The following is a 14,247-nucleotide window of genomic DNA, read 5'->3' as shown; positions in this document are numbered from 1 at the left end:
GCAGGGGGACAGGGGGCAACTATCAGAAAATGCCCTGGACAAGCTTGTACCTTAGAGTTCTGAAACTACAGCTCAATGACCTGATCCATTCCTGAGCTCCTTGAAGAGTACCATGTTCAGTGCCCAGAGGGAGGAACATATATCAGGATCAAATAAGGCAAACATTCTTTTTGGAAAATGTGTCAGAGCCAGAGCCATAATGTCCCAATTCAGGAAGTAAGGCTAGAATTATGACAGAAGGCAGTGATGACTGAGACACAAACCCAGAAGGAAAGATTAACTCTATAACAACCACAAGCAAAACTACAACTGAAAATGAATCTGACCAAGATACAAGAAATAAGACCAGAACAAAGAATCTGAGTAGACTAGCACCTAAAGTTCAGCTTTAGAATTTTCAGTCTATATGATTTATAATATATTAGAGTTTTTTTCCCCCATTACTTTCTTGTAGAAGACATTTTTAGTAGCAGTTTGGATGCAGAATGAACAGAAAACAGATGCACCATTCAATCTGAAGATGGAATTAAGGAATGAGGAATGAGACCACAGTCAACTGGGAGGCCAAAAATTCTGTATAACAGGAAAAAGGCTTGGCCATTCTGACAAAAGAAGAAACAGTGAACAAAAGGTGACAGGTGTTATTAGCATCTGGTGGATCCACTGTGTCAAGTACTGACAGATACAAATTAGTGAATAAAAGAAAAGAAGAAAAAAAATCAGGGCATTAAAAAAAGTAATTGTTAATCAAAAATTAATAAGCAAACATATGAAGACTCACTAAGTATGAATACTACAGGGACATTTGGAAGATTAGAATCAGAAGCAAAAAGACACTTAACAAAACAGTGAGCTGAAATTTACAGGATGAAATTAAACAGGGAAAAAAGTAAAGTCCTGCACCAAGGCTCAAAAAATCAATTGTATAGGTACAGGATCAAGAAATCTATGTCTAGAAAATAGTGCATAGGATAAAAACCATTAGGGGTATTATTGGCCTGCACATTAAACGAGTCAGATGTGTGATTAAAAAAAATAAAGGCAACTCAAAATGGATCCAATCTTGAGATGCATTAATATTAGTTTCAGACTGACTCAGGTGAGAGTTACATTGTACTAAGCCCTGATCAAACCAAATCTGGAGTAATATGTTCAATTCTGGGCATCTCATTTTAAAAAGATCTTGACAAGTTGAGATCCCAAAAGAGGGTTACCAGGATGGTTTAAAGGGTTTCAAAATCATGTTTTATGAGGATCAACTGAAGGAGCTAGGAATTCTGAGCTTGAGTAAGTCTTAGGGAACTGGGAAGATAACAAATGTATTTAACTGTCTGAAAGGTGGTCACATAGAAAAGGGGTTAGACTTATTTCACTTCATCCTGATGGGTAGAACTGGAGGTGGAAGTTAGTTATAGGGAGGTAGATTTTGGTTCAAAATGTGGAACTACTATCTAACAATTAAAGCTGTCCAAAAATGGCATAAGATTCCCTAGTAGATAGTGAGTTCCTTGTGACTGAAGGTCTTTAGTGACAAATTGTGATGGATGATACTGATGATAATAATAATAACATCAATAATAATAATACCTATATGGCACCTACTATGTGCCAGCACTGGGCGAAGCATTTTACATAATCTCATTTGATTCCTATAACAGCCCTGGGATCTAGGTGCTTTTATTATCCCCATTTTATAGTTGAGGAAACTGAGGCACACAAGATGATAAGTGACTTGCACAAGGTCACACAGCTAGGACATGTTTGCAGAGGATTTGAACTTAAGTCTTCATGACTCTGGGCCCAGTACCCTATAAATTGTGCCACCTAGCTGCCTCAATGCTGGAGATAGGATTCATGATTAAGGTGCAGATTCAATTAAAGACCTTTAAGGTTCATTCCAACTCTTCAATTCTATAATTTTAAGTTACAAAATGTAAACTACTACAACTGCACTCATAGTAAAAAGGGCATAGCTAAAGGGCAGGGTACCTAAATGTAGACATTGTAAGACACAGGGCAGAATGTGGTAGAAGACACAAAAAGACAATTAAGTTAGCAGTGCGTCTACCCCAAAAGCTTCATCACTTGTCCGTGTAGAGAACTGTACCTTCATTTTGCTATTATAGTCTATACCATAGCTATTATATTTCCCAATGAACTATAAGCTCCATTAAGGCAGGACTATGTCTTAATTACCTTTCTATCTTCCCAAGTATCTACACAGTGCTTTGCACAAAATATGTGCTTAATAAATGGTTGCTAAACCAGTGAATTGCTGTTTAATGAAGTACGGCATACAGAATGGTTCAGAGTAGGAAGATATGTACAGCCTTGTTGGGAGGATTATCCATTTACTCGTACGTGCACACATGCGTGCGCACACACACACACACACACACACACACACACACACCTCTACTCCAAGCACATATAACTGCAACTTGGACTCCTGCCCATTACAGGCACAGAATTAGGGGTCAAAAAGACTGATATCAAAGGCTCAGACACAGGAGCTTAAAGCATACACTTAAGAGATAGCAAATGATAAATGTAATGATGCAGCTGTGAGAATAAGACATAGGGGACAGTTTTAAAGCACAACCAGGAGTTAGAATAAGGAATTTCATAGTTAAAAGTCATACCATACATGAAACACAAGAGATGAAAAAAAATCTAACCCTAGTTACAGAAACAGAAGAAGAAAATGGCAGAAGTTAGTAATGAATAAGGAGACAGTAAGATCTAAATACATGAGATATAGATTTGCAACTTATGAGGAGAAAGCCAAGAAAGGAAATCAGACAGATTTCTCAAAATAATCTATATCTTTCAGCAACTAAACAAATAAGCCATATAAGCTGTGTTGCCTTGAGTTCATTTTTTCTTCTCTGACTCAGTCTCTGCTATGTAAAATGAAGGAATAGATTAAATGATCTTTTAAGTTCTCCTGTGGTTCCAGGGGAGAGATGCAGGATAAGATGTAAGCAAATTGCAACACCTACAAATAAGGAACTACAAAGAGGAAAGACAAGGATGTCCTCAAAGCAACGTGTGATCAAAAAAGAATACAGACTGATCACTTGGACAGAGTAAGGAATAACCAGGTCCAGTTTGTGTGTTCAACTGGTATTCTCATGATATGAAAACAGGAAGAAGCCCTTCGGTACGTTGGATGGATCCTTTCTGATGAACTGTGGTATGGAATGGGCAGGCATAAATACTTGCGGTCTTCATCATTTGAGGGAACACACACAATGATGAGATCACAGATCCATTCAAGTATTTAATTTTTTTTTTGTGATTCTCCGATTCACTAATAATACAAAAAAATTATTCCCCAACAAATAATTCTCTCTGTTTCAATGAAAAACATGGTTAGGAAGGTCTATCTTATGAATAACAAGAAGAAGCCAACATGGCACAAAGACACTGAACATTACAATGATACTCAAGACTTTTAAATTTCACTCCATTTTGATCAGATTTCTCTAAGATGAGCTGCCATCAAGGATTTTTTGCCATTCACATAGATTCCATGTCTGGCCCAGATCAATGACACAGAGACTTACTTCCAAAGGACTGAAATTCCTGTCAGAAAAACAATTATAACAACCACAAAAATCTAATAAGTGCCCCTCATTTCACACCCAAAGTTCCTTTACCCCATTTGTCCCAAAGTATGGAGAAAAAAGTTAGAATCAATAGCTGTAAAAAGTCATTAAATGATGCTTACATGCTTTTCTCCTTCAATTTTCTTGTCAGCCACCTGCATTGCATCCAGATATTTAAAATGCAACTCCATTAGTCTGTCAACCTATGAGAGAAAGAAAAACACATAGACATGAATGAGAGGGAAAGAAAACAGCTAGAGAAAGGAGCAATCCATTTCCTATTCATCTGCTGGCCATTTCTTGCATCCCACAAGGCCTGTTCTCACAAAGAGAACCACACATCTCAACTCCTCATTTCCAAGAAATTCTCTGCCTGGGAACAGCTTAGGGAAAAATTACAGAAAATAGACAATGAAGAACAAAGTAAGCATTTAGGATGAAGACTTCTTGAATTTCAGCCTGTTTTCCCAACAGAATATGACACATACCAGTCCTCAAAGACTTATTAAAGTTTCAAGTATTTAAAAAAAAAAAAAAGCTCTGCTGCTTCGCAAAAAACTAGAGCTTGAAGTCATATCATACACTTGGTTTTCACTTGGAACTTTCCAAAGGTTTCTCCTTTCAGACTGAAATCTTTCATATTTGGGATTTGCCCCAAAGCTGATTTTTTTTCAACTATGAAAAAAATTTTTCGTTGATTTCTGAGTCATAGGAGAATAGAAGAAAGATCCTTCAGCAACTTAAAAAAAAAGAACCCCGACTTTTGCCCAGCAATAATTCAAACATCAGTTTCAAACTTGGAAAAGCAATGCTTCAAACTTAGCCCTAAGAAACCCTGTGTAGGTTTGAAAAAGAAAAACAGTTTCGTTTTTTTTAAGACATCTAAGTGACTGAAAAATCATTTTGAAGTGTGTCTAGAATACTAACCTGTTTATTAGGCTAGTATCATCAGCCTCTTGGCTGCCCTGATATTTATCTAAGAGTTGATTGAATAAGGCTAACCTCAGATGTGGCTTTTAAAACACCTATACACAGCCCCTGGGAACCTATGGTTGTTTAAAGGTACAGCCTATTGTCTAAGTTGGGGCAAGTAAGGCAAAATAGGGGTCAAAAGAGAGGGCCTCATATCTCTCTCCAAGATAGGGACAAATGGCACAACAATGCTTTCTACCGTAACAAAGGCAGAAAATACAATCCCAGGAGGATAATTGGGGTGTTTTGGCCCTAAGTGATACACACACAGCAACCATGGCTGAAAGCTGCTTATGTCCAGGCTACACAATTCTCTTACTCTGCTTTTCAGATAAGAATATATATTTGATCCCATGTTTCACTATATCTCATACCATGGCTCATCAGTGATTGGCCCTGTGCAAAATTATGAAGTACTTGGTGATACTGCTTTCATCAAGGGCTATGATTCCTTGTCCTGGTTACCCTCTCCAGTTCCAGTTACTCTCCCGTTCCAGGGTTCCAATAATATTCTCACAAGTCCTGTTGATTCTATCATTCCTAATGAACTGTTTATAGAATTTTAAGACCTAGATACTCTGTGGCCAGCACTCCTGTTCAGCACTTCCTTATTCACCAAAGGATCCAATTCCATTTTGAGTACCAGACTGGCCAACTGTCCTATGATCACACTCCAAAAATACTGGAGAACTCACCTTTTCACTGTCATTTTCTGTGAATTTGTTCAACAGTCGAGTTCGCTGCTGCCCTCTCAGATTCCTCAGGAGGGAGGCCAGGATTGAACAGACATGCTCTGGGTTGGGAAGGAAAAAGAACACAGAGGTAAGAGGTCAGATTGTTACTCCTGTTGGTTTTGGTGTCATCCTATCAAGGGAAAACTAAGAAGCCTTCTTAGACTACTATTATTGATTAACTAAGCAAGAATCCACATTATATCATTATATTGGAAACCAAGGATCTTTATTTAGTGAGCAAGAAATATAAATTCCAAAAGAATGCTCTCTTCAAGGGCACCTTCAGAATCAAAATGAGTCAGAATCCCAATTCTGCCTCACATTAATTGACAGTCAATTTTCCTACAGCAAAACTTCAAATAAAAGACCTTATTTACAGAAATGATCTGTGAATAGACTATTAATCCCATCCATTTAATATGAAAAATAATTAATAAATAAGATTGATTCTACCAAATTCTCAATTTATCTTATAGCTTTTCTGGGTAAATATCTAAGAATTGAAAAAGAAACACGACAGGACACCATCTCCACAAGTTTGAATGATCATCCATATACAGCTAAAATCCTAATTTCAAAAGCATTTGAATCATTTATAAACTTCAAAATCACAGGGATAGGGATTAGACCCATGATTTCTAGTACAGGACTCTCAATGAGAAAACTTCCTCTACCAAACCAGGTTAGCACCTTGTCTGCAATTTATAATGTTAGAAAATTGCCTATGTCGTTGAGAAGTTAAATGACTTGTCCAAAGCACAAACAAGTATGTGTCAGAAGCAAAAGATGAACCTAGTTCTTCTTGGTACAGAAGCTAGCTCTCTATTTCTGCCATGCTGCCTCACTAATGCATCATACCAACTGGGCTTTAAGAATGAATCATTATGTTTCTTTTAGGCAGCTAGGTGGCACAGCACATAAACTGCTAGACTTGGAGTCATGAAGACCTGAGTTTGAATCCTTCCTCAGACACTTACTAGCTGTGTGACCCTTAACTTCTGTGCCTTGGTTTTCTCATCTATATGATAGTGATAATAATAGCAACTATCTCCCACAGTTTTGAAGCACAATATAAACACTAACTGTTATTTCTTTTTTTTTAAAAGAATCAAAAAGGGCCTTGTAAAAGAGGTGGAAGAATATCGTCAATGGTAAAAAATTCAAGTAAAGTTTATTTTAAAACACAACAGTTTAATGGCACTGAATATGCCACCTGAGATCATCTCTATATTCCAGCATCACCTTTGGTTTCCTTTATAGCTACTGATTCAACAGTGCTAAAGAAATCACAATTAGGCAGCCTTTCTCCTTTTAATGGCTCCTTTTTTCTCATTTTAGCATAACCTTGTTTTGAAAATTAAAAATGTACACACACCACAACTTTGCTCTCCTAGGCAAGGCACCCAAATCCATTTTGAAAACTATATGGTTTTATTTGGCAGGCATAGGGAGCTTGCAAAGTTCTGAAGGGTGTGTTGTAGAAATAAACCTATTACCTATAAATAGGGTATAGAAACATAAAGCTGGGAGGGGCCAATCTCTGCATTTTATAGATGAGGTAACTGAAGATTAGAAAGAGGAAGGAACCTGCTCAAGTTTACTCATGTAGGTGTAATAAGGTGCTAAGCTAATATTTTAATCCAGATTTTCTGACTGCAGATGTATGGCTCTTTCTACACTCTTCATAAACCCTTCCTAATAAAGTTGTGCCCATACGTAAATGGACTGATTAGTCTTGTGCACGTGACAAAGAACCATTAAGATGGTTAGTTCTGACTTTAACTAAGATAAAAACCAAAAACAATCTCCTGAATGCAAAGGAAACTAGTTTTCCTCGATTTTTCCTCTTCTCTGCCCAATTTTAAAGCCAAGATGCTATATCTGAATATCTCACAAGGACCTTCTATTTGGATGGTGTCATTTTTTTTTATTATAAAAGCAGGAAAGGTCACAGTTATCTCTCTTTTTTCTTTCCCCAAGGGGGGAAAACATCACTAAAAATTTTTAATCATTTTCCAGACATAGTTATTATGATTACCTAGATATCACTTAAGTTATAAAATTGGTATAGATGATTCTATAAAATAATGAACACAAGTTACATATCAACAACCCCTGCAGTCCAGTAATGACCCTCAAAGCCCAAGAGCATGAATTACAGTCAAACACATTTTTAAGGAGACATAATTTAGACATTTAAATCAAAGTACCGAAGACCAGACTAAGTACATTCATTCAAGTACAATCAATTTAGTTTTTCAGTTTTGTAATCATCAGTTAATAACAAAACTTTAGGTGCAATTTAACGTGTTTTCATACACTTTCCAGCTCAGCACCCAGTAATAAAGTGTCTCTGTGCACTCCATTTTCTTTTTATAAGCAAGTGCAATATACATTGTTTATAGAATATTTCACTTCATATTAAAATTGTTAATAAATATCGTAGGTGAACACCATAGTAAAACTCAACCCCAATAACTACAAAATTTCAAAGAAAAGATTTGAAAGCACTCTACAGTTTAAACACTTGAGTATGATCTCTCTTATGGGAGTCTATCAAAATAATTGGGAATAAGTGACTCTAACACTGACTCCACAAAGAAAAGCCTTCAACCCTTCCAAAACATCAATAGTTTTATGCTACAAGTTAGTCATTTTGCCTACATTTCAAAATGAACTTTTATTCTCACTATCATATTCAAAGTATTTACACTTTGAAAACATAAGATCAAGGTCTAAAATAAAAATTAGCAAAATATTATTAAATTATTCTATATGAAAAATGTATTTTACTTGTGGATAGGTAATAGGATTCTACTTCACAGTAATTCTGTCTCATTATTCTATTTATATATCACTGAATGAACACTATAGGTAAAATGTACCATCTGGACAAGAAATAAGCCAACTTAAGGTCTTTGGACGTCATCTATCATCATTACACACAGCCCTCCCTCACTCAAAACAGAGTCAAGTGCAAGTCATGTCATGTCATATCATGACACAAACTCTAGGACTGATGAGGGGTAAACATTTCAAACCATTTCCAACGAGGTTTTAGGAGGCGTCTCTACTCTGAATACTAGATACATAGCCTTTCTTACCAAGGCTGTGGACGTGTCAGCAGGGTGTGAATGGTTCTTAATGGTTTTCTGTATTTGACTGGACATATATATAGGGTTTATTCCTTGACAAAAAAGGCTTAGGTGCTAAACAACTGGTTTTCTCCAGAAGGATTTGATGGACAGAACAGGGGAAATGTGACATTCTTTGCTGGATATGTATTCCAAGAAAGACTTATAAGCAAATAATTTAAATGTAAACCCCAGGTGAGAAATGGAAACCAGTGTTTTTCACTTCAATAGTAGAAAAGTACGCAAGAACACGATGTAAGCTATTTCTTGATCTACAGATTACATAAGCACCAAGGCTTTTCAATCCTTAGGTTGGCCTTGCTGTTCCCATTTAAAACCAGATAACGGTCAATTTATTGCATGAAATAGGTGGCATTACAGAAAGAAGTTTTCTTAGGCGTAAAGTAAGAAGGTTGAATTACATGATCAGAGGTTTCTTCCAGCACTAAATGTAAGATCCTGTGAAACTGATAACGATAAGAGAAAGAACAAAAGAGAATTACAAAAGGTTTGAAAATGGAGGATCAGTATACCCAAAATAGGTAGGGAATAAATGTGCATTTTGATCAAAGAATAAGTTTTAATAAGATTTTAAATATGAAGCAATTAAAAAAAAAAGCCATATGGAAACTGCCCATTTGTACTTCCCCTTTTATAGAATCATCCTTTCCAAATTAAGATTCTGGATTCCAGGCAGTTAAAAGACAGGAACTTCTCACTGATTTCTTTCCACTAATCTTTTTCATTAAGATTGATAACAAAGACCTGCAATAAAACTCTCCTCCTATACCTCACCAAGGAATGGGGGAAGCAGGGCAACGGAGAAAGGATGTCAGAATCTGTTACTGTCACCAAGAAAAATGTAATATATAGAAGAATCATCTTTTCTGGCATCAAACTAGATTAGCATGCACTTCCTCAGCTCCTCCTAGCCTCAGGCATGAAACACCTTGATCAATTGCAGTAGTGTACTAAGAACAAATGACATTTACCTATTTATTTCGGACTTTAAGTGGAGGACAGGTTGTCAAATTTACAGTATGCTGAAGCTACCTATATTTCTGCCACACATTCTACTGGGGATGTTATTTCCTTTTAACTTACAGGTAAGCTATCTGCCAAACAGAAAAGAGGCTATTTTAACCACCCAAATCAAACACACACAAACACACACACACACACACACACACACACACACACTTTCATTAGCTACTAATAAATGTAGCTTCCTCAGGAACAGATTTCAGCCCAAGGTGGTGTCAATTTTTCATGCACCAAGGAGATGGGGAGAGCTGCTGGCAGGAAGACCAGGGGAGATAACAGGTTTATCTGGTGGCCAACACCATTCAGTTGCTCTGTCATTTCGACAGGATAAAATGGAGGTGAAGGATGACTATGGATGCGTCAATGCAGACTGGGTGGATATGGCTTGCACTGTAACCTCTAAGAGAGTGACAGTATACATATAAACAGTCCCTTTCCCTTCCATTAAATAAGAGTTAATGTTAAGGAATTAACCTGGTTTCAGGAAAGTGAAATCAAATCAAATCTACACTTGTCAGTCACCAGTAACTCACCAGAGTTGTGGCATGCCAAGTTATTTTTACCAGTGCAAACCCCTGTCATGCCCAGCTTTACTGTCAGATCATTGGCTATTTCAGACTAATTACTGAAAGCTGTATGAAGGGGCAGCCTGATCATACTCCCCTGAAAAGGGGATTAATGGATGCTTAAACATTCGAAGAGGACTTCTCTTTCAGGTTTATTTCAGATGTGAGGTGTTAGCTCAGTGGTGTAAAAAGCTCAGTACTAAGGAGAAGCCCACTGGACTGAAAGATTCAACAAACACTAAACACCTACTATGTATCAGGTTTTGGCAGACAAAAAGCTCAAATGGAACATAGTCTTTACCCTCTGCTAGCTCTACTCTCCTTTTTGTAGTCACAGGGAATACTTCCAAACTTTGGCTGACCTCTTAACAAAGGCATGCTGTTTGGGGGGCATAAAGAGGGGAGAGAGAGTGTGGCTGAATCAACAGAACCTATTCCTACTCCTCAGTAAACACCAAAATAGCATTAGGCTTAGATTTTGTTGTTTTTAAATATCAAAGAGTGTTAACTCTCCCAAGTAGACAGGCTCAGCTATCTCCTAGTATCTCTGTTCCATAAACACCAGTGGCTAAAAAAACAAAAACACATTTTTTTCTGCATAAATAGTGTCCTCACAGCTATTCTCACACATATATGTGAAATATCTATAGCATTCACTGTCATTTCTCAAATATTTGATTTGTTTTCTATTAAATAACCCTATTAGGCATACGACCCTATCATTTAAGGCTGCCTGTGGTATTCTAACTAGTCCCAACAGATGAAAAGGGGTGCTCAGATCATTGGATGTTCTCAGATGGTGGCCTAACTTTTTATCACTGGGGATTTGTTGTTACCCTAAAATAGAGCAAGGTCAATTCCATTCTTACTCTTTAATCCCTTAATAAATTAAAATAAAGGGCCTATGTGACTGCCAATAAAACCAAATGATACCAGATTCACATCAGCCAGCCCTGGGGGTGGTGGTGGCAATTTACTAGCAGCCCGAGGGTCACTGCTAATCTACATGGAAATAGCCCTACTGTTTAATAAAAATATGTATTTGGCCATGGTAATCACCTGCCCTTTGATCCTGCAACAAAACAGAAGCTGCACTTTATGATCAGTACAGAAAAAGAAAAGCATTTTGAACTTCAGACAGTTTACACTACCCAGTCAATGACAGAACCAGAATAACGCCAGCCCATAATCCAGGAGTCGGGGGGGGGGGGAGGGGAGGGAGTGGATGATTCTTGAGGTATGGCTCTCATACACAATCCTAACATGTAAAATTCATAGAATAAAGTCCACAACTATCATCAAGGCCTCAAACAGTTCATATTTCCACAGCACTAGAAGGTTTACAAAACACTTTCTTCACAATAGCCTTGTGAGACAGAGAGTATAAGTATTATTAATCTCACTTTACAGATGAGAAGTTCTAAATCACAAGTTCTTGTGAACTCAAAAAAAAAAAACCCCAAAAAACTCTGACAACTACTTCAATCTGACTCATCTCCTTTCTAATTCTATATATTTATTAATGCACTTAAAAACATGAATGAGAAAGACTGGTTTCACCAGACTACCAAAGGGGTCTCAAGGACACAAAAAAGGTTAAGAGCTTCTAAGAGATTAACTAATTTGCCCATAATCTCTCAACTAGTAGGTAGTGGGGCTGAGACTCAAACCCTGTTCTTCCTGGGAGTCTAATGCTTTTCTAAAAATATACTGTTTTGACACAAAATTACCTTTCAATAAACACCCTAATGTTCTTTCTAATAAACCACACTGCAGTAAAACAACAGCTCCTTAATTCAGCAAACATTAACCACCCTCTGTGCTTAGGTGCCACCTCCTCTGTGAAGTCTTCTCTCTTCTCACCAAATGAAATTTTCCTTGAACACTTTGAATCTCTCCTTCACCCCAATATGCCCTGTTTTATATTATACTATCCTGGGTATCCATTGTTTTCCCATCAGCCTCCACCAGGAGAATGTCAGCTCCTTGATGGCATAGACTATGTCACTATCTTTGCATCTAGAGTGCCAGATGACATGTCTACTCTATGGGAAGCATTTAATAAGTGCTTCTTGAAAGGATGCATGCATGCTACATGCATACTTGCTAGGAGTTTGTATCTGAGAAGACACAAACTCCAGAAAAGACATCATCTTCCCCTTCAGAGTTCTTATCTAAATCCTTACCACATTTTCCTCACCATAACATACCAACATCATGCCTCCAAAACCCTGAAGTGGGCTGCTCCACTATTTTCCATCACTGAGTGGATTTCCAAAGAGTCACTATCTTATGTGAAAACTGAACACCTGGAGAAGGAACTGTGGTACAAACTACTCAGGCATCCTGACAAATGGAGAGGCCATCCAGTTAGCAGAGTTGAACAAGTTGGCATTTTCTATTATGAGATGATCTGTACTTTTCCAAGAGGGTGGAAGAGAACTAGGAAGGAATAGGTAAGTCCTGTGCCCCTGAAACATCTAGTTGGTGTTTCTTGAGAACTTGCCTCGTCACTTTGTGAAGGTGGCATAAGCATGTTAGTAAAGCAAATGTTAGTTTACTCCCTTCTCTGACTTTCTATAATGAACCTCGGGAGCTTGGAGAATAAGGTGATACAGTGTGTGTGTGTGACAGACAGGGTCAACAAAAGCTCCAATCTTCACGGGGCAATCAATTCCATCATTTTGGCAAGACAGACTGTATCTACTTTAAAATTCAAAGTAATGCTGCAAAATTGCCTTTGTTTCCAGTGAACATTCAAGCCATTAGCTCTTTTGTTCTAAGGAAATCATATGCTCATACAGCTCTTGCACCAATATCTTTCATTTCTGAAATTTAAGCTATTTCTGTATTATTTTTGAACTTTGCTGCCTCTCCCACTGCTTCCCCAGATGGACAGACATCCTGGTTTCTGGGAAGACTTTTGGATGCAAACAGGGTGTTTAAAATACTCCAATTAGATCGATCTTGACTTCAGCAGTGGCGTGATGGAATACAGATTAATCTGTTCCATGCCTGGCACTGGCAGCTGTAGCAGCAGGAGGTCCTGTCAAATCAAGCCATAACATTACACTCCTCTGCCTTTTTTATTATTTTTTTTCTCTTTTTTACATTTCATTATAATGGACATCTGCCTAGCAGGGGATGCAGCAACCCAGGCAGAGGCACACATGTGAGTGCTGGCACTCTAGGTGAATACTGATGTGAGTCAAACCAAACATTATCCTAAAGGAAGATTTTGTGTGTGTGTGTGTGTGTGTGTTTTGTTTCTCATTTGATCCGTGATTTTTATCAGTGCAGAAAAGGGTTCATAAGAAATTCTCTTTATCAACACTTGCTCTGCAAATTAAAAGGCTTAGCAGAAATAGGTGGAACCTGCGGCCTTGAGGCCACATGTGGCCATCTAGGTCCTCGGGCTCAGCCTTTTGACCAGGCCCAAATTTTACAGAACAATTCCTTTTATTAAGGGTATTTTTTCTGTGAAATTTAGATTCAGTCAAAAGGCTGAGCTTGAGGACCTAGAGGGCCATATGTGGCCTCAAGACTACAGGTTTCCCATCCCTGGCTTAGGGAGTTGTTTGGAGCCCTGAGAAGTTAAGTGATTTGCCCAGAGTCACACAGTTGATATGTGTCAAAGGCAGAATTTGAACCCAGGTTTTCTTGACATTAACACTTGCTATCCATGTATCTATTGTCTCATATACAAATTATCTCATCTATATAATATTGTACATGTGATCTATGTGTGCACACATGTCACCATGCATAATCATACATACATGCAAACAAACGTACATGTGCATGTTTATATCTCATGAGGGCCACTTCACTAAAGTCTTAGATTGTCTCATCATGTCGCTGAGGTGACTCTGGTCCTGAAGCTTTTGCCAATGGAGCCCAAGTTCTGGCAGGTCCTGCTAATCTAGGGAAGCTTCAAAGTCCAGCCCAGTGATGGATGGACTGTGCAAACATCCTTTGAGGACTGGCCTCTAAGCTCAGAAATGGTTATCATCAAGGGTTGACTACTAGGCAATGGTGTTGTGTTTTTGTTTTTTTTTTTAAGACAGCAATTCTTGAACATCCTTTTAATTAAGGAGTAGAGTGAACTTATGATCCACATCTGGAGAAAGCACATCCACACTGAAAAAAATCACAAATCCTTGAAGTAAATGCAGTAAGTACCTTT

At 37.8% G+C, this 14,247-nt stretch overlaps 1 protein-coding gene across 7 annotated transcripts in view; it reads right to left on the bottom strand.

Moving 5' to 3' along the window:
• Nucleotides 1-14,247, bottom strand: part of CTNNBL1 (catenin beta like 1) — a 229,841-nt gene that overhangs the window by 43,355 nt on the left and 172,239 nt on the right. For all 7 annotated transcript variants that reach the window (XM_072631545.1, XM_072631544.1, XM_072631550.1 and 4 more), the window contains 2 exons: nucleotides 5,279-5,376; nucleotides 3,734-3,814 (listed from right to left, as the gene is read on the bottom strand). In XM_072631545.1, coding sequence (XP_072487646.1) covers nucleotides 3,734-3,814; nucleotides 5,279-5,376 — 179 coding nt within the window. The remainder of the gene's footprint in view (nucleotides 1-3,733; nucleotides 3,815-5,278; nucleotides 5,377-14,247) is intronic.

This window comes from Notamacropus eugenii, chromosome 1 (genome assembly GCF_028372415.1).
Source record: "Notamacropus eugenii isolate mMacEug1 chromosome 1, mMacEug1.pri_v2, whole genome shotgun sequence".
Taxonomy (NCBI): domain Eukaryota; kingdom Metazoa; phylum Chordata; class Mammalia; order Diprotodontia; family Macropodidae; genus Notamacropus; species Notamacropus eugenii.
The sequence above is the reverse complement of the archived record's forward strand: the minus strand, read 5'-3'. Positions and strand labels throughout refer to the sequence as shown.